Source organism: Varanus komodoensis, unplaced genomic scaffold, assembly GCF_004798865.1.
Source record: "Varanus komodoensis strain SLA01 unplaced genomic scaffold, ASM479886v1 scaffold3, whole genome shotgun sequence".
In the NCBI taxonomy this organism is placed as follows: Eukaryota; Metazoa; Chordata; class Lepidosauria; order Squamata; family Varanidae; genus Varanus; species Varanus komodoensis.
In genome coordinates, this window is record NW_025335761.1 from 35,779,138 (window position 1) to 35,804,486 (window position 25,349).

Consider the following 25,349-nt stretch of genomic DNA (forward strand, 5'->3'; position numbering starts at 1 on the left):
GTGGTAGGCTGGGATGCAGGGGAACATAATCACGGTCTTGGTTAAATATATGAAAGCTGCCTTTTATTAGGTTAGATTACTTGTTTTTTCAGCCCAACATTCTCTACTCTGACTGGCAGCTGATCTCCAGAGTCTCTGATAAAAGCCTTTCCTGTCACCTGCTGCCTCATCCTTTAATTGGAGATGCCAGGGGTTGAATCTGGGATCTTTTGGATCCAAAATATATGCTGTGCTCATGAAGAATGGTTACTTTTTGTCATCAACAACTTTTCTTGCCATTGATCCTTCATATGCTATGAATCTACTGCTTGTAGTTCCATCCTGGTTAATGGGTGATATAGAATTCAAATCAACAAAGGAGGGACAGGGAGCCAGGGTCAATAAATACTGCCTTGTTTTACTAGCCTTTGTACTCGCTCAAGTCTTTTGGCATGCACAGAGAAATTAGGGAAAGGCAGGTCATCTCACACTTCTGCTATGTTTTGTTGAAGTTATGAAACAGTGAAAGAAATGTTTTCTGTTTCTTATCCAAACTGCAGTGCCACTTAAATAAAACCTGACTTTTTCCTAAGTCCTCTGTGCTTGAAGGAGAAATGGAAACAAGTATTGCCACAACACTCAGTGTTCCATATTTCCTTCAAACTGCCATGCAAGTAGGAACTCTAGAGAGGGGATGTTTGTTCTGGGCCTCCTTCTCACACATAAACTTGCAGTTACTGGATAATGTGATTCCTGCATGAATTAGTACTGAAAGAGAAGATATTTTAGCTAATATTGGCACATTCTACTTCATAATAGTGTAATACTTGAAAATATCATGTTTGCAGAATTTGGGGGTCTTCTGAAAAAAGCTGTTACCAGCCTTGAGCTATAGAGTGAGAGGGTAAGATGGAGAAAAATGTATTAGGAGCCACTGTGTTTGCAGTTGATTTGTTTTTCAGCTACTTGGCAATAATATTTGTTAATGAGTAATCTTTGTGGAACTTCCATTCCAGCTGGTCACTATAAGATCATTTATGTAACTCTCTAGAATTGATACCTGTATTTGCTTGCTTTTCCCTTCCTTCCTCATTCCTTTTTTCATTATATCTGTAGACATGTACAATATAGATGTTAAGCCTGCAGTCAAGGACTGTGCTATGATTTAATGTCAATACAATGCACAATAAATTATAGGTGCTTCAGAAGTGACAAATAATAATTTGAATCGATCATTAAAGAGGCTCTCTCCTTTAGCAGTCCTTTATTTTACCACTAACATTCATTGTGAAGCCTCTTGGCTTTACTAAAGAGCAATTCTAGTTCATTTAGATTAGTTAATTTTGTCATTGATTTAATATGCTTCCAGTCAGAGGGTTCCTAACACTAACAGTCAGAAGGCATTGTGTGGCTGTTCCATTAGGGAAAATAAATGGGTTTCTTCTGGTAAGGAAAAAGAGGGAAGAATAAGTAGGAAAGCGTGGGGTGGGGTTAGAGGTGTTACAGGAGGAAAAAACCATCTGGAAACCCCATAGTGTTTTGTGTATAAGGTAAGGCAATGGCTCAACAAAGGTCTAGTCTGGAAGCACCCTTCATGGGATGTGAATGTAGACTACATCTCAAATCTGACAGGTTTCTTGGTAACATTTTCTTGGGAGCATGTTTGTGTGTGTATGTGTCCCTTGGACTCTCTGTATTTATTGACAGCAAAATCTTCCTTCAGGATTGCAGTGAGATCTTCTTTGATGCATTCATTTTTTTCTGAAATGCTACCCCCTAGAACAACATGGAATCAATGCCACAGTGACATGATTTTCTAAATTATATATCCAGGCAGCTTTCCCTTCGCATTTCAAGCAATATTGAGCTTGTTGCAATGCTCGGTGACTGAATTAATCTCTCGGCACTGCCTACTACACATCACGTCAGCCATTATGCCAGGTAGCCAAGGGTCATGAAGAGGATGAGTATTGAAATCACTTTGAAGCATGTCTGAGCCCTGGTGTTCTTACTGTAAATCCTGAAGACAGGGCTTAACTTAAAGCCCCTTTGTGCAGTATCGGCTCTGTTCCCACTTACATAAGGTGTTAGGATGGACACCATAAAATCTGCTTTGATTTAAAAGTGCTGCCCTAGCTCAGGGTGAATTATTTTGGGGAGGGAATGAAAGAGGATGCAAAGTTGTGCTTTATACTGATATGGGGATATGAAGTTTTAAGAATAAAAAGTTCCTGTGTAAAGAGATAGGAAACACTTTATTGTGGTATTGCCTGCAATGATTCTGACACTTTATGCAAATATCAGTAGAATTCTCTTAGCCTTAAAGCATGTGTGATCAAATGAAGACAGATATTGCTGCTACTTTGAAGGGGCTGTGGTAACTTAATCAGTAGGGTAGGCCTTATTGAAAATTCCATAAGCTTGAGAGCTCCACCTAATTGGGCCATTATATAGATGGGTTTGGCAAATGTTAGCTACTGGTGGTCATTTTGCATAGACGTATATATTACTTTTATTAGTCTTAAATATAGAAGACTTTCTGAATCAAGAGGCTAATGGATCCAGGTAGTTTCCAGAGGGCCCTTGGTGGTCTTCCAGCTGACATGGCAGTTGCTGTTGTTGAATCTTTTATTCCTTTCTTGAACACAGTGATGACTTGGGCATTTAACATGATTACTTCTGAGTGCCCTCTCTGTAGTAGAGCTCATATGGTTCCATAGTGTACCACGAAGGTGAGACTGATGAAACAATAGAAGAGAAGACTTATGTTGAAATGCAGAAAAACTCCCAGTGGTTGCACTTCAATCTTTATGAGCATGTAGTTGGGTATATTTAGGGGCAGTTGAGCTTGGCAAACACCATTTCACTACCTCTGTTAAATCTTCCCTCTTCTGCCCCAGTGGAACTTTTTTAGGTCATTTGAGGCCTATTACAATGGCTTTCCGCAAGGGTATTGTAGGTAGATCTGTGACCCTCTGTCATCTAGGTACTTTCAGGACAAGCACTGCTGCATCTGTTGGAACTTGGATCCTAGTGTTAAAAGCAGTAGAATCAGGAGAGGTTCTCAGAGTTCAGCCAGATAAAGTTTTCTTGGATGAATCATAGAATAGTAGAGTTAGAAGGGGCGATGAAGGCCATTGGGTCCAACTGTCTGCTGTTGCAGGACACTAGTTTACACCATCCCACTCAGATAGCTGTCCAGTTTCTTTTTAAATGTCTCTCGTGTAGGAGATCCCACCAACCTCTCTAGGTAACTGGTTCCACTGTTGTATTGCTATGACAGTGAGAATAACCTCTCCCATTTCGCCCACCCAAGTTTCAATGATACAAGCCAGATCATGAATGAGAGAGATCTTATTTTGGGCTGACCTGGCATTAGACAGCAGCACCACCAAGCCAAAGGGTAGCTGGTATGGCTGTCAGAAATCATCTAGTTGGGGTGGGGGGAATCAGAAGAGGGGACAGACGTAAAATATCTGACCCCTTCTTAGCTAATCCCCCAAGACCATATTTCCCACTACCCATAACTACACTAATAAGGCTACTCCCTTGCTTCCCAAAGTTTCCCAGGAACATCTAAAACAGTAAAAATGTTAAAAACTGACCGGTTGCTATACTTGTGGCTGTGGGGTTGCCTTTTGTCTGACTCAAAAGTCCTGGCACCAAACAGACTTTGAAGGAGTGCAGATATGTACCAAACTGGCAATGATGTCCCTTGCCACTGCCCTTCAGCAGCTACCCAAGGCCACTGCCCTGGGCACAGGCCCCCTGAAGAAGGCTTGCACTAATTGAATGCCCTGCCTCTGGAGCCTGTGGAGTTCAGCCGCAATAGTTCCTCCCTCCCTCCCTGGACACTCTTACCAACCAGGCGAGGAACAAATGGTCCAGTGACTGGGCTGCGGCAGAGGCAAAGGCTGAAGAGTAGCGGGCTTTGTCTTGTCCTGTCTTCCTGGCCATAGTGGACCAGACTGGCAGGCAGGCACTTGCGATATTCCCCAGCATGGGGATTTCCATGGGTCAGCTTTGTTCCCCTTCATGTTCAGCATCTACATTAAACCTCTGAATGGGGTCATCTGGATTTTTGGAGTGCATTGCTATCACTATGCTGGTGACTTTCCTTTTCGTCTCCATCAGGCAAGGCTGTGAATGTGCTAAATCAATGTTTGACTGCAACAGTTGACTGAATGAGGGCTAATACAGTGAAGCTCAATACAGGCAAGACTGAGATGCTGTTAGGGGGCGGTTCCTCAGACTTGATGGAAGATACTCAAAATGTGCTGGACAGGTCTGCAAATCCACAGTTTGGGAGTCCTCCTGGAGCCATCTTTGTCATTCAACATCCCTTTGTCAGCTACTTCCCTGTCTGGACTATACTTTGGCAATCTCTAAATTAGATTACCCAATGCATTCTAAGTGGGGCTGCCCTGTGGACTATTTAGAAGCTGTAATTTGTGCAAAATTGGGGTAGCCAGACTAATGACTTGGACCAGAAGGGCCAAGTGTATAACATCAATGCTGGTCCACTTGTATTGACTGCCCATATGTTTCAAAGCTAGATTGAAGGTGGTGGTTTTAACATATAAATAAAGCACTATATGATTTGGGATTGCAATACCTGTTGGGGCACCTTTCCTAACCTAAATCTACCTGTATGCTATATTCAACATCAGAGGTCTTCCTTTAAAGGAGGCTGGGTTGGTGGCAACAAGGAAGATGACTTTCTCAGTGGTGGCACTTCCATTATCATCCCATTGAGGATTTCCATGCACCAAATCAGTTAGTTTTTGGCTGCTAGTATAAGACTCCTTTCTATTCTGAGGCATTAATGGTTGCTAATGGCACATGGCCAGGATACGGGGTTTCCATTAGCTATTTTTAATCAGTCAAGTTGTATTAACTTGTTTAGTTTTAAAAAATTGGTTAAATTAATTTTAATTTTTTGCACTGAAATTTTATGATGTTTTACAATTTTATTGCATGTACACTGTCTATAAATGTTTGTACACCATCCAGTTATGGAGTGGTATAGAGATGAAACAAGTAATAGTGATGATGATGTTATTTTCCCCTCTGGATTTTTTGACTGACTGTCACGTTGTACTCTTATCTTCATGACTTATTTCTACTCTGTCCCTGTTTTCATCCACCTTCCTTAGGAGTGGTACAACCTGAAGTGGAAGTTCTCCAGCTCCTGTCACATCAGGGTAGCAGTGGAAATTAGTTGAATGAATGCAAGTTGTGCATTATTACAAACTTGTTTTCAAGAGAGGTTTTATTCTTAGTGCTGTTTTCAACTGCATGAGAATTCAGCACAGCCCAGTCCCCAGTGCATGAACACTTCCCAGAATTTTTCTAATGGAAATAATAAAAAGATTAAAGTTCATATTCCCAGCTGCACAAAAACATAGTTCCACCCGCACATTTTTACAACTGTAGAAAATGTGTCCAGCTGCACATTATAGTAAATGTCAGTGGTCTATAGTTGAATTAATCTGATGAAAATCTGAAGAAGCATTTTTTCATATGAGGCCCTGTCAAAATGATATGTGTTAATTTCCTTGTATGTTGCCCAACTCTTTGCCCTGGCTTTTGTTGTTCCGACTTTATTTTTATTTCTCTGCTTTATTCCCCATCATTACCCATACTGAATTAAGTTGGTTTGTTGTATGGTGACCATGCAGATACCAGCTTCTCAGCATTTGGGCTGAGGCTTAACAGTAACACAGCAACTTGTTGTCACTTGTTTGCTGAGGCGTTGCCGTAGTGCAGGTTGCCACAGTACATGGTCAGTTTGTATCTTGAGGCACAAAGACCTGCCCTAGGAAAATGTAAGGCTCTTTCTTCTAAGAGTGCTTTGTGCATTCTAGATGTTACTTAGAATATCAGAAACATTTGCTTTTCCCAGGCAACATTCTTAATGTGTTTGTGCTAAATGTTGGATGAAGTAAAAACAAAACAAAAACCTTGTATTCACTTAATAGAGATTTTAGAGGAATAGACATAAGTAAGAATCATGCTTGAAGGATAGGAACTAACCAGAGCAGCATTAAATGAGACTGCTCCTGTATACTCTAAATAATTTATACAGCTATGGATATTTATTTTGCTGTGTGAATGGGTGTTTTGAGTTTATGAACGCTGATAGCTATATTTGCTGTTAGGTACTTTCATTCTGTATATGGGGCCACTGCATGCTGTAGGTGTTTAATCTGGCCTTCTTTATTATTAGCAATAGCTTGTATATAATTCATACACATTTGTTGTTGTTTTAGGGAGCACCCATGTATCATGTGGACAGGTGGATTCAGAAGGATCCCAATCCTGGTATTTCATGCAGAAGCTATTCTAACCAAGGACAGTTATATCCGTTTGATTGGGGGTAAATATAGCTTTATATAGTTATCTCATGAAGAATATATTAAATACAATGACTGAAGAAAGATTTATCTGTAACTTTGATTCTTGTTTTGTAAAATAAAGAAGAGATGCTTTTAGTACTAATCTAGAGTCAGAAGCTGGATTTGAATACAAATATTTTATTAAATTGAAATAGTAAAGCCTAAGTTAAGCTGTACTAAATTTTTAAGGACTTAAAAGCTCATAGATTCATGTTTTAAGAGATATTTAGGATTTTCATTCCCAATACTGCAATATTTATGCTATATTTAAATTTTTGTTCTATTAATTTCTTAACAAAAAATATCGTCAGAAACATTGGAATTCCAATTGTATGAGCAGTCTCAGATATTGAGAGCTTTAAAACTACTCCTCCTGGCGGTATCTTCCTTCTGGCAGTATCTTCTGATTGGGATGCAGTTACTAATTTATGGTATTCTATTCACAGAGCGCTATCGCTTGTCTTTTAAAATTGTGAGAACAGATAGTCGCCTGGTGCGCAGCATTTTGTCAGCTCATGGATTCCGTGAGGTATATTCATCAAATTTCTTGAATGTAAAGAGGCCAATGCCCAATGTAATGCTTTGCCGCCAAGAGATAGCCTGGGGGGACAAATCAAAGCCTGGGGGTTAAGTTATATCCAATCAGACAACAAACACTATAAACCTCTTTCTTCCTGCATTTGAATATGTTGCTCTGAGTCTAAAACAATTTTATCATGTATGTTCTTCCAGTTTATTATTGTTTTGCTTTAAGTTCTTTGATAACATTCCTGGAGAAACTTGGTTTATAGGGATGACTATGTGGACAGTCAGTGTGGCATAGTGGTTAGAGTGTTCAACTGGAGCATGAGATGTTCATGTTCTAGTCCTCACTTGGTTATGAAGCTCACTGATTGACTTTAGGGCAGATACTGACTGTCAGTCTAACCTACCTCACAAGGCTAGAATGATGACAGAGAAGAAGAGAGGGAGGATCATGTAAGCTTCCACAGATTCCTTGCAGGCACATGAAGGGATATAAAGATAATAAATAAAAAATGTTGTTCTGGAAAGCATATTTGGAGTGAGATGTAGGCAATGTATAAATGGCATGTAGCAAAATGTATAGTAAGAAAAAGAGTTCCTTTGAATGTCATCAGCCTGTAGGTGAGGGGTTTGCCTTGTTTTTCTGGACTGGGAAACATAAAGGCATTAGCTTTGCAAACTTATTTCCATCAATGTAATGTATCGATTTGAGGTAATGTAGCTTTATTCAACTGACTGTGTTACCAAAGATTTATAAGCATGTGTTTTCCACAGGTGCACCCAAGCAGCAATGAATATAATCTTATGTGGACAGGGTCCCATCTGAAGCCCTACATTCTACGAACCCTCACAGATATTCAAAAGGTCAATCACTTTCCCAGGTAAGAAGAGACTATATGGTGAATAAAAGCACTATGTAGTGGATTACATAGTTATGTGACTGGTTGATTCCTTTACAGCACTAGTAGATGTTGGTCATAATTGAATTCTGCTTTATGTTTTTCTTCAGTATCTCTCATATGTGGAAAGCTGGAACAAATTAGATGGGTTATTTTATTTATTTTTATTTATTAAAAGCTTTTGTATGCCATCCTATTATACAAGAACTCAGGATGGTTAGGGTATTTTAGATGTATGAGTTGCTATCTCCAAAGTGTTAAGGTTCAATAACTCATGGATACTAATATGAGAAATAAACAGTTGCAAAAACAGGTTGCTAAAACCAGAAACTCATTTGAAAATGTTTGCCCACTGATTTTTTAAAGAAATGTTTGGTACTGGTGAACCTCTAAGGAAATGGAATCCTAAAACTGAGGAAGCACTACCAAAAGTTCTTTCTACAAGGTTGGCTAACTCATTCCAGCCGTTAGAGCAGTTGTGAGTAACCTGCAGCTCCTGCTCTGCATGTGCACCTTAGTTTTCTTTTATACAGCCCTCATCATCTTTTGTACCTCCCTGTACCAGCTACCATAAGGAAAACAAAAGAGAGACTGGCACGTTACATGTGTGAAGTCAGAGGCTCAACCCAAAGCATGAGGTGTAGTGTCTTTCAGAAGGAAATTCTAGATATTGCTCTCCATGGTAAGCTGTCATATGTGCACCTGCTGGCTTTTTTTCTTCCGTCTTATTGTGGAAGCGTCAGAGTGTGTATGGAGTGGCTCTGGCCATTCCACTGTTAAGAGGGCAGCCCTGGAGAGATTCCTCTGAGGGAGTTCAGCCTTTGATGGAGAAAAGGTTCTTTTCTCCTGCTTCAGTGTGCTTTCAAGTAGAAGGAGAGGGAGTGATCAGTAAGGGACTTCAGAGCTGTATGTTGTGGCCAAGGTGACAATAGCAAGAGAGCAAGCTAGTTAAATCGCACTGTCTGATCTGTGCAAATTATTCAAGTGTAGCATCAACATAGCCTTGAGGGTCAGAAAGGGGGGTTTGCTGTGACTGACATTCTATCTTTCTCTCTAGGCTTCCCAGACAGTTAGTGCCAGTTTTGACTATTTGTGTTTTCTATTGAACACCAGAACAGATTAGGGATTCTGCTGATGTACCTTCTGCCCAGCTCCTCCTCATTTATTTTGGGACAGTGATGGTAGCAAAACTTCTTTTCTAATAGCATTGCATCTTCCTGGTATCATCCAGTGAAGTGTTTTTTAGTGCTGCTGTCTGGGCCAAGGAGGGATATGATGGAACTTTGATAACATGCCAACATCCTTTTCCTGGGCCAGATGCTTGACTGGGTTGCTTGCTAATCAACAATGAAATAATTTTGGAATGGAAATTACCTTAGTCTCCCTGTGGAATGACCTTTGCTGAGAGAAGTACATGGGGAATGTGTTCTTGTTGATTCTTTTGGATCTCTCAACAGCTTTTGATATTATTGACAGTCATATCCTTCTGGATAGGTCATTGTGTGTGGGAGGTACTGCATTGTAGTAGTTCTAGTCTTACCTGTATGGCCAGTTCTAGAAGCTGAAGCTGGGAGATTTTTCCTCTGTACTTTGGCAGTTACACCATGAGGTATAACTGCCACAGAGCTCTGTTTTATTCCCCAAGCTATTTAACATCTGCATGAATGGAACTGTTGGAGGAATAATGCAGAGATGGGGCAAAGGTGTCACCAGTATGCAGTTTACACTTAAGTTCGTTCTCTCTCCCTCTCTCTCTCTCTCTCTCTCTCTCTCTCTCTCTCTCTCTCTCTCTCCTTTTCATCAAATCCTGGTAAAGCAGTGGGCGTTTTGAATCAGTGCTGCTCGTTGTAAAGGACTGGATGGGGGCCAATAAATAGAAACTCAGTTCAGATAAGATGGTGGTGCTTTTAGTGAGAAGTTTATCCTGCTTTAGTGGTGTTTAACGAGTTCTGAATGGGTTTGTGCTTCTGTAAAGGATCCATTTTTAGTTTGCAGGTATGTTTGGATTTAGTATTATCCCTGGAAGCGCAGATGACCATAGTGTCACAAATGCAGCTTTTATCACTTTAGCCTGATACAGCAACTGTGACCCTACCTGGACAGAGATAACTACATTTATCCATAGTTTATGAACCCCATGTTTGGATTACTGCAATCAATTGGGTCTGGGGCAGCCTTTAAAAATGGTCCAGAAACTTCAGCTGGTGCAAATAGGGATTGAGCTCATTAATGGAGACTGGTTGGTATGATTATATTACACCTGTTCTCTGATGTGTGCCAGTTTCCAGGCTGTTTCCAGGTATTATATTGAATACCCTTTAAAGTTTTTCACATTTCCTGAATGATCATCTTCTCTCATGTATACCTCTCAAGACTCCAAGGTCATATTCAGAAGTTATCTTCCTGGTGCCTTAACCAAATAAAGTGAGGTGTATGCTACTGAGAATAAGGCTTTTCAGTGGCAGGGGTTGCTACCCAGGCACTTTGGGGGTGGCTGACAATGACATTCACTTGTTAACTGCTTGGCAAGAGCTGCAATGATTTCTTGTTGCTCTTGCCAAGTCTCTCACTTGCAGTAGGGCTTGACCTACAATGGGTCATGTCATCTATGTTTAGATGACATCACAGCAAGTCAGCATTAGTCAAACAACCCCTACTGCCAACCATGGATGTCAGGTTAGGTGTTAAGCCTAAAATAAGTCATCCTGGCAAGCGTGCTCCAGATTTGCAAGACACAACAGCCTACTGCAGGTTGTTATACATAAGCCAAAGTGGGTTGCATGCCATGCAAACCTAGGTCAAGCTTGTAAGCCACGGTGGTTTGTTATACTGTGCAAGTCCAGAATTTATAATCCAGGCAGATTGTCATGTTATGTGAATCCTCTCTGTGAGTATTAGGGTACCAATGAATTTTTGAACATCCCCATAAAGAGATGACACCAGAAAACTCTATATACATGGTTTCAGATCATATGAATTAACTCGAAAGGACAGGTTGTACAAGAACATCAATCGAATGCAACAAGCCTATGGATTCAAGACTTTCCATGTTCTGCCTCAGACCTTCATCCTTCCAGCTGAATACCAAGAGTTTTGCAGTAAGTGTCTGACAGGGAATGACCGGTTCTTCAGTAATGCTGGAGAGTGGAATGTGGGGCTTTCATTCCATGATCCTTCTGTGCTTTAGCACACTAAAAACTGTGTGTGAGCCATTGAAATAGAAAAGGAAGGATATAAGGAAGAAATTAATTTTAACTCTTTGATTTCTTCATTCCTATTCAGTGATATGGCATGAAACCTTTTCCAAAACAGAACATTTTCTGATGCTACACTATTCCATGGTAGATTTTTTCACACCATATGTGTCTGTATTTATCCATAGTCACCTGGTTTGCTGTACTGCAGTCATTCATGATAGATGAGATAAATACAGGGTATTAACTTTTTAGAGTTATTCTTCAAAGGCAAGGATTGACAGTGTGTTCAGTTGCACATACAGGAACTGAAAAATAAGGTATGACATCCCCTTTCTGTGCAGTTGGCTCCTGGTTAGGCTTGGACCAGACTTGTACATGGTGTATTTGCCCTCTGTTGCTAACATTCTTCAATAGCAAACTGAAGGAAAACTTGTAACTGTGTTTATTTCAGTTAAGAACTCAAGAAGAGCCATTTTGGATCAGACCAAAGTTTCATCTAGTCTAGCATTCTCTTCCTACTGTGGCCAACCAGTTGCCATGGAATACCACAAGGAGGACATGAGTACAACAGCACCCTCATGCCCAAGTTCCCCAGTCTGTGCCCTTTAGTAAGATAGACTGCAGCTAGTTTTAATGTATTTTGTATTTGATGTTGTAAGCCGCCCCGAGGCCTTGGCAAGGGGCGGCATAGAAATGTTTTAATAAATAAATAAAAATAAATAGTTGTTCTGAATCACATTTGTCTCAACTTGAAGTGGAGCCAATAAACATTTCAGAGAGAGAATAAAGCTGAAGGTGCTGTAGTTCTCTCAACAAAAGAAATAATATAATACAATGTCTTTGAGTATATATTCTAAAAATAGTGTGTTTACTGAGGTGTAGTCATGTTTTGATAAATATAAACAAACATTACAAGGAAGAATATACTATTGTCTTTACAGTTTTACAATATTACAGTAAATTTGCAATAATTTTCACCTAAAGCTTTGAATATGACATCTGAACTATACTGTATAGTTAATTTAACTTCCCATGAAGCAGATGTTTCAGTACAACTATTTAGTAGCTATATTTTGGGAAAATATTTGATATAATTATACTGCACATAAAATTAACATGAATTGCATTGTTCTGTTTATTTATGTTTATTAAATATAGTATATGTACTTATTGAGGGAGAGTGAGGCATGGAGAATAAAACATGCTAAATCAGATAATATTATTTAGAGCACTGGGATATTTCCCAGAAAATTTTATACTTTTTCCTTCCTGGAAAATCCATATTACTGGTCCTGCCATGTGGAAAAAAAAAAGAAAACCTATGTATCTATGGTTCGAATTTTTCTTTGGGAAAAACTCAGCAATAAGTATCCCATGTCAAAGCATTTGGATTAGAACCCTAATGCTTAATGTCTACAAGCATGAGCTCCTTGACTTATAACGAGAAAGGTAGGCATTCTAGAGTTCTGTGTTTATACTGAATAACTCCAAATTCCTTAATAATTGCAGTATGTTACTATCTATGCCTAGAATGTGAACTGTATAGAATAAGAACATCCCATTGCCTTTTTTAGCCTTTAGAATGTATGACTGAAAGACACCTGTAAGAACTGCTAAAATTTTTCTTCAGGCATTGCTGGAAGTTATCAGTAACTGAGTTCACATGAACAGCAAACCACTGTGGTGGCTTATAAGCCATAGCTGGTTGTCATTTTGTGTGTGAACCTCGGATTGGTTTGTCACCATGGATTATTTTAGGTTTATAAGCCATGGCTCACAGTAGAATTTTTTGACCCACAATAACCCCTCCCTACCTGGATAACATGACCCATCATGGGTTAAGTGAGCCACTTGGCAAGATTCTCAATAAAACCTTGCTGTTCTTGCTTAATGACCATCACTGTCCCCAAAATACCAAAGTAGTACTTGGGGACAGCTGTCAAAAAACATGGTGGCACGCCCTTTCAGTTCATCGCGGCAGTACAATGGAGACTGGTGCCACTGACATGTGGAAGAGTAATCAATAGCATCAATCGCCTTGCACTGTGATGGTGAGCCCTTTCAACTGTTGGTGCCAGGCTGAAAGGGCTGCAGTGGCTATGCAGGGTGGGAGTGGACCAACTGGGACATTGAATATGCATCTCCCACTGCCCACTGTGGTGACAGGTTCTTTTGCTTAAGTCATGGTGGTCAGCCAAGATCAGTGATATGAATTTGTGAGTCAGCAGCAGCAAGCCCACCTCCCTCTTCCCCTACTTCTGGTGGTGAGGGGGGTGGGGGTGAATCTTGGTAATCCTTCTGGGTTCCCAGGGATACCTGCAGAGGACTAAGAGGGTAAAAGAGAGAGGAAGGACCCTACCTATGACATGCCCAATCTTTTCAGGGGCATCTTGGGTAAAGTGGCTTCTTGTGTCATGTGTATTCTCCTGGAGTTTGGTAATTTTTTGCTGAGCATTTGATACTGTTGTATTTGTCTTTTCTATTAATGCTCAACTAGATTCCTATTCAAAGGACAGGGGTCCCTGGATAGTGAAACCTGTGGCATCTTCTAGGGGGCGAGGTGTCTATTTGATCAACAATGTAAGTACTTGAAAGTATACCATCATTGATGTTTCACTGGTAACTATGAGCAAGTTCATAATAACATTTTTCCCTTTACAAAGGTGTTCAGACTATTAGTGGTGGAGCGCAGGGTGTGGTACTGTCTTGCTCTGTGTCAAGCAAATTATTTGATAGATATTGCTGCCTTAGCTTAAGTCAAGTGCAGTTACATAGTCTTAACATAGCTGTCTGCTAGCTGTCTCCCCATTCTCATTGTTTTTCTTGGGTGAAGTTGAATAGTATTATTGTGTTTTATTGGCTGTATTTTGCTTTGGGATATTTGTATAATGAAAAGCAGATAATACATTTTATAAACGAACAGTAAATGGAATGGTCACTGCCATCTTGATTCTTACTGCACCTGCATGGTGTATCTGGTTCTTGGGAACAATTAGAACTGAGAACTTGGAATTGGCATATGAATGTTTTTAATCCATGGGTGAAATTATATTATCTGGGAGATTAAAGCAATATATGAGCAGGGAGTATTCAGTAAAGTATCCTTTGGAAGCCATAGAAACAATTATGTGCCGATGGTTACTACTTTAATTTGTGAAGCCTATCTTCTTTTTGTGCAACCTCACCTTCTGAACTGTCATCAGATATGCTGGCTAATGACCCTTAGATGGTCACACATATATCCTTGCAAGTGACACATGGAGATGTCTTGAGATTCATACTACAAATGTTTGTACAGTTGCTGTGGTATGGAAGGTAAGAATGAATAGAAGTGATTGTTTAGCCAGAGATAATAGGGCTTGTGTTGAACATACAGTTGGAAATACAAGGTGAGCTGATTGTTTTTAGGTTGAGGAGAATTTTCCCACATGTTTGACCTGATCAGAAATCTGAGAAGTGAGGATGTGGTGAGATTCTTGTTATGGGTGATCAACTCTCTTGATTTATATAGTTGTGGGTTAGATGAATATTCAGTAGATAGACTCAATTATGATAAAGTCGTTTTGTAGCATCATTGTTGGCTGCTTCAGGAACCATGCCTATTACTATGAATCCAACTCAGATCTAATGCACAACTAAAGTGCAGGATGGTGTGTGTGTCCCTGTCATAAAGTTGATAGAATAAATATTCTTGGCATGGTGTAGTATAAAACTGGACAATGAGTCACTATTTTCACTCATATCTTTTCCCCCATATTGAAGGGGCCAGCTTGCCTCATCTGCTCTCAGCCTGGCTTCTTTCCCATGGAATAAGAGTGTGGCTAGCCAAGTGCATGAAGCAACACTTTCCAGAGCTACACAAGGTCTTACTCTCTGCTTCAAGGAAAGGCATACGTGAACAAAGGGTCAGAACCTGGAAAAGACACTCTAAACCCATTTCCCGTCATATCTGGCTTTTTCAGCATTGCTAAACCCATAAACCTGTCAAATGTGCTACATCTAGGGAGCACTGTCTAGAATTTCATTCTTCCAAGAAGAACCTGGTCTTAGTTCTGAATCTAGTTTTGACATGAGAGGCATGTGTTACTATTAAAAAAAAAAAACTAGCAATAATCTCTTTGCTCAGTTTGTACCCCTCTCTGTATGAAGCACTTGCATTTCATGAACATGGAAATCTCTACAGTTATTACCTTAAGTATGCAAGTGCTGAATTTGGGCCTTTGTGTGTGTGTGTGTGTGTGTGTGTGTGTGTAAATGAAAGAAAGGTAAGGTTGCATCCAGTACTTTTGGTCTGCCAGCACCATTGCAGCAATGCTATGTGCCTTCAAGTCTTCTCTGGAGTGTTGGGGGAACTTTCTGGCATTGATTTGGGGTATACGCAGGGGTTCCAGGGCAGTACTAAATAGGGCATAAAAGGAGGGACCCAGAAAAGAAAGTTATCTGGAAAAAGGGTGAGTGAGAAGAAAGCAGCCTGTCTTCATGTCTTTCATGATCTACAGAAAGATTGCAACTGGCTGGCTGACTGACAGGATTTGGTTTCCTCGTGTATTCTAGCTTCTGTATTTTGATATACTGTATGAAGACCTCACCTCTTGTGTTTTGCTCTTTTTGTTCTCTGGCTCTTGCCTGTGATTTATACTTATTGTTTCTTTGTCCATAAATAAAACTGATGACTAATGTCTGCACTGATTTAGAGCATGCGCAAACTTAAACCACAGTAATCAGTGGCTGAATCCTTCTCAGGACTGTCCTTGTCCTGTGTGCAGGAGTCTTCCTGTTCTTTAAGATCATTGCATTACACAGTACTTTGATAAGTAAAGTATTAGCTTTCATCATAGGGCTTGATTAGCCTAGTAATCAAACAGACATTCATTGGCACGTGGCAGTTGTGGAAGAAAATTAGTGATGTCAGCATTCAGGCCTTTATTTCAATGTGTTGTCTGTCTCATTCTGTAGCCAAATCAGATTTCCCTTGAAGAGAACATCCTGGTCTCTCGTTATATCAACAACCCTCTCCTCATAGATGGTGAGTTTATATCAGAGTTTGCTATCCTTTAGTACTCCCAGAGACTTAAGAGTTTTATTAAGCTATTGGACTGGTTCCTACAAGCCACTATAGAAGCAAAACTTCAATAACTCATGGGCTGTTGTACGGTTATTTGAGATTGCTCCCCACTCCAACAAGCCACACCACTGAGTTCTGACACATTGCAAGCAATTCCCAGGTGGTGATTATTCAAATCACACCTTGCACACACAATGATTCAAATAAGCAATAATAATGATTCAATAATGATTCAGATAATGCTAGTTTGATTGTGCAAGCCAGGTGATAGGATTATAATATAGAAATTCTGTTTGTTTCTATTGTATGTTTAATGTGGTACATAGCATACAATTGTGTCATTCTGAACCAGGCCTTGGAAACATTGTACTGTACTTCTGCTGAACAATTTGTGCCCATTGAACACCATTGCTCCTTTTTCAGACTTCAAATTTGATGTGCGGCTTTATGTTTTGGTGACATCCTATGACCCACTTATTATCTACCTCTATGAGGAAGGTCTGGCCAGGTAGGTGCTGGTTCTATGTTGCATGCTGTATAAGCCAATTTCCTTGCCCCACAAGGCAACAAAGTTAATAACTTCCCGCATGACTGAGCCAGAGATAAGGGGACAATGTATTTGTTTCATTAGAGTTTACTGAACTATTTGAGTTTGAGAATTATGAATGAATGCTTCTAAAATATATGGGTAAATATTTTCTCTTACTTTAGTAACTCTCTGATCCTTGTTTTTCTTCCATTGATCTCTAAATCAGAGTATTTAGCAGCTGATGATGCTAGAACTTTAACCTGTATTTGGTGACTAGTTAGAATTGAAATGACCTCAGCAATGATGGGAAATATGAAATATATGTACCAATGAAGAATATACCCTTTTCAGCTTGTGGCCTTCAGATGGCAGTAGTAGACTTTGAGGCTCTCATTGCTTGTTAATGTTTTTGTCTTCTTTGAATTTGTGAGCAAGAGAAAGCTTTCATGATTCTGGCGCCATCAGGTTTCAAGCCTTTTTGTTCATATATTCTGGTGCCAAAATACCAAGAGACTACTCTCTATACTGTGGGAACATAGCTGCCTTTATACCAGGTGAGGCCTGTGCAATGGCTCTTTACAAAGACTTATTTTATTGAACAGTTTGTCCAAGTCTAAACAGATTAAATGTTTACAGCATTTTTAGGAGCTGCTTTTAGAAGTGGAAACAATATACAATGATACACAGGAAGTGAAAGAACAACACTACATGTGCCTTTACCATGGAAAAGAGCACAGTGTTGCTCCAGTTGTGCTGAATCTAGGAAGAAAGAAAATTTACCCCCAGCGTGTATTAGGAACAATGGCATTTTGCTGTTCTGTTCTGGGAGATTGATTGTACACTTCGTAACAAAACTCAGCCACGTGGATGGCACATTTACGATCAGCCCTTTTGCTCCTGCAACTGCTGCAAAACTTAGCATTTTTCTTTAAAACAGAACCTCTGAATCTGAAACAGAATTAGCAACTAGTTGCATACATTACATTAGCACAAAAAGCTGATAGAGAAAATGTAGCTTTACACTTGAGTATTTCAGCATAACAGGCAGTGGTCTCAGGATTTTTACGTATATTTTAAAACAGCCAGTCACATAGTCAAATAATGTACAAGAGGCTTGGATATTCTGCTGCTTTAAAAAAAATCCTTGAAAGGTGAGTGTTATAGCCCCCTTCTTTAATTATCTTTTGTCTTCCCTAGCAGCATCTGCCCTTCATGCTTGTTAGCTTTGTAGGGTATGTAAAGTTCAGACAAGTATAATATGACAGTAGGGGGCACTCAGGCACAGGACTTAGAGTTTTCATCTTCAGAATTTGTCCTCTTTGTTTGGAGTCAAAGGGAAAGTTTCATTTATTAAAAATATGAAGTTTTAAAGAGATGTTGATTTGGTGTCTCAGCTCTTCTGAGCATTCATTTGAAATTGAATGACAGCTTGAATTCAGGGGAATAGTACAGAGTAGTTTTGTGGAAGTAAAATGACTTGAACAGAAAACCAAATGTGCATCTGAGGGGCCCAAGAAGGAGAGGGGTTGGGAAATGAACGTGGCTGCTGAGCTATGTGAGTTCCAAAATGAAGGCACAGGCAGCTGAGCCTTGTAATGTCTGACAGTGCAATGCTTTCCTGTTCCCTGAGCCCCCTAATGCCCTCTCCTTTGGTAGCCCTGCTTGCTAATTAGCACTGGCTCCGCGGAGATATTTACCTTTTCTCTTCTGGATTCCTGTGGTTTCCAAAGAATTCAGGTACTTACAGTGAGCCAAGGAATTCACATTACCTCATAGACTGTGTTGTGGCCAGAGCCTGATACAGCAGCCCAGTCCCCCTCACAGTAACCCCTGCCTGGCAGGCCCTTGATGTTTGGGGAATGTGGCTAAATTAAGCAATGGGGGAATTGCAATTGGCCTCATGATCTACCTCTTTTTTATAGCAATCATAAAACGATTTTAAAACCATTTTTATAGCAAACAGCATTTCATACTCCTACCTGTTGCTGAGTATGTCTCATTTAGTTAGGCAAAGATGAAACTGACTGCCTCCGCTGGTCTCCTAGACCAGAGAATTGGGGTTACTGAGAGGACATAAATGAGGTCTTGATAGATGTGTTTGAAAAAAGAGAGAGAGAAGGCTGAGGCTGTAACTAGAATTGGGAAGAGGAATTTAGAGAGTAAATATCAGTGGGAGATGAGACAGATCTGACTGTGAAGGAGTATGAGGAATGGGATGGACTAAAAATTGTATATGAGGTTGAATACAAATCCTACTGATTTGGAGACTAACAGACCCCTGGGCAAGAATCTCTTAGTATTTTGTTACTTGGAGAGCAGTTTAATTGCCAAAAGTAGATTCATGTGCAAGTTCTGTTGTTCATTTTCTGTTTGTGTATACTTGTTGAATTGAAGCATTTAATGAAGTAATTTAGACTAGCTTCCTGAACTAAGATAGGATTCTGTGTAACCTAATTTCTCTAACAGATGAGTTTACTCATATCATGCAGATTATGAGACAGAAGCAGAAAGAAGAGATTAACTGAAGGTGTCTTCTGCCACTGATGTGGGCAGAACAAAGAATGGAGTCAGTAATGTCTTAGCTTCCTGGTGTGTTTGTTACCTTGATAAGACTGTAAATAGCCTATTGCAACTCAGCAGAGGACAGTAGACTGCAGAAGAAAGAAAAATACAGGTCTTCCTAGTGTGCTTTTGACTTACTTGCACCTGCACAGTGGAATCAGATGCTATCTAAAAAGAATTGTAGGACAATAATGCTTGTACAGTTTTTAAAAATCCAAGAGTGCTGAGGCCTTCTGTGTGATATCTAGGGTAAATACGATAAATGGTCCAATTATGCTTGTTTTTGAATTGTCTAATGACTGTAGTAATATTTGGATCATAACTTTGGATCAAAGAGATTGCAACAGAATTTGTGATGCTGAAAATAGGTCTGACTGAAGGAATGTTGTCCCTGGGGTCGTGATGGGTCGGACACGACTTCGCAACTTACAACAAAAAAGCTTTAATGAGAAGAAGAAAAAGTCTCATGCAATAGTCTTGAAAGAACTTACTAAATCTAACCTGGGACAGTTTGAACATTGCTTTCCCGTGCTTGCCTGTGTGCATGATGAGGCTGAGAGTAAGCCTCAGGTTCATCTTGTTCATCACTGCTTCCTTTGTATTTTCCTCTTCTTAGAAAGGATGTTTGTATTAAGGGATCCCTTGTATGTTTGAATATGGCTTTTCATGACTTTGGATAATGAACCTGCTAAACAACCATATCCACATCTCGGCAAAATACCACATCCAAACTACTGTAGCAGTTCCCTGTCTGACCATTCACTTCTCTTTTAGGGCTGGTTAGGGGGAGGAAGCATACAAATCAGTACACAGGCCCTTATCTCATTATACATATAGGTGTGACTTGGGACAAAGTAATGTATGAGCCAACCTCTGATTGCATGATAAAAAGATGATGTGAAAGAATTGTTCTGCTTTGCTCTGAATGATTGGTATAGTCTTGATTCTTGTTTTTTAGGTTTGCAACTGTGAGATATGACCAGGGATCAAAGAATATTAAAAACCAGTTCATGCATCTGACAAACTACAGTGTCAATAAGAAGAGTGGTGACTATGTCAGGTATTTGACTTTGCTTGAGAGTTTGTGAGTCTTAAGTGTTTGCAGCAAAGCAGCAAAAATCATATTTAGTTAATTGTTTTTATATTCCACAGTTTAGGGTAAAACCATCAAAAGGTAGTTGATGAAAAAGTTAGTGAATTTAGACATGCACATGGTGGGGATGTTGTGAGCAGAGCCAACTGGAGCCAGGGGTCAGACTAGATGGCCTGGGAGACCCCTTCTGACTCGCTCTGTTTCTATGAATACAATCCATGAAACATTAAAAACAAAAACTGTATGTTAACACAAAACTGAAACTGACTGACTTACACTAAGGTTCTTGAGGCCACCAGTGTGAAATCTGTTTCCTTGCTTTTAGTTGTGATGATCCTGAAGTGGAGGATTATGGAAACAAGTGGAGCATGAGTGCAATGCTGAGATATCTGAAACAGGAAGGGAGAGATACCACATGTGAGTTGAGAACAGTTATCCTTTCCTTAATTCTTTTTAGTATGTACCTTGATAGATGATATTCCCAGTTGTGAGACACTTATTACCCTCTAAGATTGTTTTCTTACAATTCTGCCTCTAATTTGACTCTCTCATTTCTTCAGGGAAAAGGACTCGCTTACCTTGCTCATATCTGAATATGTTTTTTCTAGAGTTTCTCTTTTTGGAATCTCCTCCTTGGAGTTGTGACTGCTTTTGTAACAACTCCTTTTCCTATGTGTTATTCTCTTAAGTGATTATTTTTCATCTTGGAATTCCATATACTGTAGGAGAGCTTATTTCCTCACACCTGATTTATTCACTGATAGTGTGAGGACTGAACAGTGCAAATTTCAGTTTGTCTCTGGAGTTACATGTCCTTAGTGGTCCTTCATCAGTATCACAGGAGACAGACAACTTGTCTGATGGATGGAGATGCTTGTGTGTGGCCCTTTTCTTATTTTGTGCCAAGATTTTCACACATTCATTTAAATGTGGCAATTACTGATATGGCTTCTTGAATTCATTCAGCTAGGATGAAGCCTTTAAAAATATTAGTGAACTCACAAAATGTGAAATACATGCACTGTTTGAAGCAGGAATTCTTTTGCAATAATGAGGAGTGAATAGCCTGTGAGAACTGATTGATTGATTGATTGATTGATTACATTTCATTTTACTTCCATGCTGCCCCATAACCCAGGGCTTCTGTGGATGGCTTACAAATGCAGATCAGCATGTAAAAATACAGTCAGTAAAATAAGTAAAAGCAATAAAATTAATAAAACATTAAAATGTATCCCACATAAGAAAAGTTTATACAAAACCATACATAAGACATAACCAAATACAACCAAATAAATTAAAATGACCAATTATTAAGTAATTAAATAGCAACTAAATATAATTTAAATCAACCAAGTGCTTGTTGGAATGAAAAGGAAAGTAAGGTTGGCACCAGCTGTATGTCCCTGGGTAGCAAATTCCAAAGTCTGGTCACCCCTACAGAGAATGCCCCACTCCCAGTCCTTTCCCTTTTAATCTCACAAGGGGGGGGTGTTATTCAGAGAAGGACTTCAGAGGAAGATCTGAGTGGACAGGTAGGCATATATGAAGAAAGACGTTCCCTCAGGTAGGTAGGTAGACACACACACACACACACACACACACACACACACAGACACACGGTTTGTCCAGAGCAAAGTGTGGGTATTCTAGTGTATTCTACGTGTTGTATGCAGAAATTGCCATCAGATGGATGCAATGTTGATTCAGGAATCTTGGCTGTGGTAAAGTACAGTCTAGAACAGTGATGGAGAAATTCTTTATTCTGGGTGGAGCCCCTAGTTACCAGGTGGTGATCTGGGTTTAGACGATTGTATTTCACAAGCTTTTGATGGTTGGGCTGTATAATAAAAGTGGCTACTTTGTAGAAGCGTGTGTATGTAACTTATGTCCTTGGGCATAGCAATACATGCAAATGTATACAGCTGCAGGTAATCAGAAAGGCTGTAACAGTAAAGTGTGGGATATCATTCTTGAAAACACACAAACAGCTTGAGAATGTTTTCCTTTAGTATGAAACTGTGGATAAATAGTTTATATACCTTCATTAAAACATGATAGGGCCAACAGGGACAAGAATAAGCTGCTGTGGAGGCTCTCATTTGGCTATCCTAATCTAGAAGAGGCACAACTTTGCTTGAATCGGTAACAGAAAAATCTGTGGCTTGACATTATGCTTTATCACTGAAATATTACTTTGCTTAGTTCTAATGCAAGTTTACATGCCACGCTAAGCCACTCTGAGAATAAGCTACCATGAGATGGTTCTTTGCTTAACAACCTGACATATGATCAAGTGCTCTGTAGCTTGTTCTCCTGCACCTCAGACCCCCTAAGTCCCTCTGCCTGATCCAACATGTATTCCAGGCACCTTTATAGCAGAACACTTAGCTTTTTTATTCCATACATAAGCACCAACTTTGCATCTATGTATGTATGTATGTATGTATGTGTCTGTCTTATTATTATTATTATTATTATTATTATTATTATTATTATTATTATTACATTTCTATGCCGCCCCTTGACCTCTGGGTGGTTAATAAAATTTAAAGTTAAAAGTTAAACACACATTAATTTAAAAGAACAAACCAATTGGATTTGCTATGGTTCAGCATAGAGGCATAGTTTTCTGGTGTTGCAGGCTCCCAAAGGCAACTTCCCCCACCCTACATCAGACCACCACATGGATTTAATTTTCTGAACCCTTATGAATGCAATAATGCTCTTGCAAAACAAAAATATTGGTTGGGGGATCTTGCACAAGACTACCTGTCTACTATTTAACCTTACATACTGATAGCCTTCTTTTCTCAACTTTATCTTCCACCTTGGCACTTGTCAAAATACTTTTTTAAAAGCGGCTTTTTGCACTACCAATTACACCCACCCAAAAAGCTCTTTCTGTAGTCCCCAGCTGCTTTCAGCTTCACCCACCTTCATGCTTGTTGCTCCATTTCACTAATCTCCATTTGGAGCTGTCAGATAGCTGTATGGATTGCAGAGCTGTGAGGGGATTGGTAAAGATGTATACATTTTAAGACAGTATATGTACATTTCAAATCAGAACAGTGGGTGGGATTGATATATGCTCTTTTGATAGCAGAACACCAAAATGAGGGGGAAATAATGCAAATTTCATAGCCAAGGACTTTTGAATATGCACATGTGTGTAAGACCATGAGAAAAAGTTTACAGATGCATTTATGAGGACACCCACCTTTCTTCTCTACTTTTAGGATCACATGGTAGAGAGCATTAAGAAGGAATGAAAGAGGGTGGTGACATTGCTAGCAAAATTGCAAGAAGAGACAGGCATTTTCATCAACTTGATGAAAAATGGTATATTCCTGAAAACCTAAAATTAACTTGCCCTGCCAGTTTGGATGCTACAGCTAGCCACCCTGAACAACCCAACAAAAAGCCGTGTGTTCTCAGGGTGGTTCTCAAAAATTGCACCAAGTTCAGATGTCACCATGAGTGATTTCCCATGGAGAGTGGTTGTGTTGTGCAAGTCAGGTCTTATTCTTAAGTTTCGATTTAGTATTTATAATGTACCTGTACTCATGCATGCATTTCTTCCTACAGTTGTGCTTAAAATGCTCTCTTGTTTGAATGATTGCGTGTGTTTTCTGGCTGCTGATGATGCCAAAATTGACAGACATGAACCACACAGAGAGCTTCAGCTATGGGCACTATAGAAATGAAATGAATAATAAAATAATAATAATGAACTACTGTGTTTTTTTAGGTTACATCACAGTTCTTGTTCTTTATGTGCTTTCCTTTTCTTCATCCAGCTCTGATGGCCAGTGTGGAGGATCTAATCATTAAGACAATTGTTTCTGCTGAACTGGCCATTGCAGCAGCCTGTAAAGCCTTTGTCCCACACCGTGGTGTTTGCTTTGGTAAGGAACAGAAAACTATTGTAGTTTTTCCTTGTGTGTTGCATGTTACTTTGTGCCATGCTGTGTTCCAGCCACATGTGTTGCATGTTACTTCCTGGGGAGAGATGGGGGTACTGGCACTCCATATTATGTCAGTATGTCAGCTGACGCTCCTGTTGATGCTCTGGTTGAACTGTGGAATGGGGAAAAGGCCAGAGCAATTGACACAATCGCCCCAAGCATCCTCTCCTGCCAAGCAGAGCCTGTCCATCTCCATGGTATACATCTGAATTACGGGCAATGAAGCAGGTTTGGAGACGACTAGAGCGTAGATGGAAGAAATCACAGGATGAATGTAACCGAACATGCTTACATGCTCATTATCAAGCCTATGCTGTGACGGTGAGGGCAGTGAAGAAGAAATTCTTCTCCACTTCCATTGCCTCCTCACAGTGCCGTCCAGCGGAGCTTTTTCCAGTGGTACGTGGGCTGATATACCCCAGCCCTAAGAAAGATCCTGTACCACCATTGATGGCCTTCTGTGATGACTTTGCCCATCACTTCAAGGAGAAAATCGCTCCAGATTTGTCACGAGCTGGACTCCACAATTGATTCAGATCCCTTAGGGGAGATACCAATGACTCTGTCTGGTCAGGTATTAATGGATGAATTTCAGTTAATGCGGCCCGATGATGTGGATAAGGTGCTTGGACAAGTACGTCCTACCACCTGCTTACTTGACCCTTGCCCTTCGTGGCTGCTGACCAAAGCCAAACAGGGGATTGGTTCCTGGATCCTGGAGATTATTAATGCTCCTCTGAGGGACGGCCAGGTGCCCGCTCCTTTAAAGGAGGAGATAATCAGATCTGTCCTAAAGAAGGCATCTCTGGATCCATAGATGGCCACCAATTATAGCCTGGTGGCCAACATCCTGTTTTTGGGCAAGGTGTTGGAACGGGTGGTGCCAAGACAACTCCAAGTACTCTTGGATGAAACTGATTATCTGGGCCCATTTCAGTCTGGCTTCAGACCCGGGTACGGTACTGAATCTGCCTTGGTCGCCCTGTATGATGACCTGTGCAGGGAGAGAGACAGGGAGTGCATCCCTGTTGGTTCTTCTGGACCTCTGCATGGCTTTCAATACCATCAACCATGGTATTCTCCTGGATAGGCTGGCGGGATTGGGAGTAGGAGGCACTGCTTGGCAGTGTTTCC

At 40.1% G+C, this 25,349-nt stretch overlaps 1 protein-coding gene across 4 annotated transcripts in view; it reads left to right on the forward strand.

Annotated features, from left to right (window-relative positions):
- The window catches only part of TTLL5 (tubulin tyrosine ligase like 5), a 155,250-nt gene that overhangs the window by 2,644 nt on the left and 127,257 nt on the right, over window positions 1-25,349 (forward strand). For all 4 annotated transcript variants that reach the window (XM_044436882.1, XM_044436881.1, XM_044436883.1 and 1 more), the window contains exons 3-12: window positions 6,252-6,358; window positions 6,824-6,906; window positions 7,677-7,783; window positions 10,769-10,899; window positions 13,496-13,578; window positions 15,955-16,024; window positions 16,487-16,571; window positions 20,113-20,214; window positions 20,573-20,664; window positions 24,048-24,155. In XM_044436882.1, coding sequence (XP_044292817.1) covers window positions 6,252-6,358; window positions 6,824-6,906; window positions 7,677-7,783; window positions 10,769-10,899; window positions 13,496-13,578; window positions 15,955-16,024; window positions 16,487-16,571; window positions 20,113-20,214; window positions 20,573-20,664; window positions 24,048-24,155 — 968 coding nt within the window. The remainder of the gene's footprint in view (window positions 1-6,251; window positions 6,359-6,823; window positions 6,907-7,676; window positions 7,784-10,768; window positions 10,900-13,495; window positions 13,579-15,954; window positions 16,025-16,486; window positions 16,572-20,112; window positions 20,215-20,572; window positions 20,665-24,047; window positions 24,156-25,349) is intronic.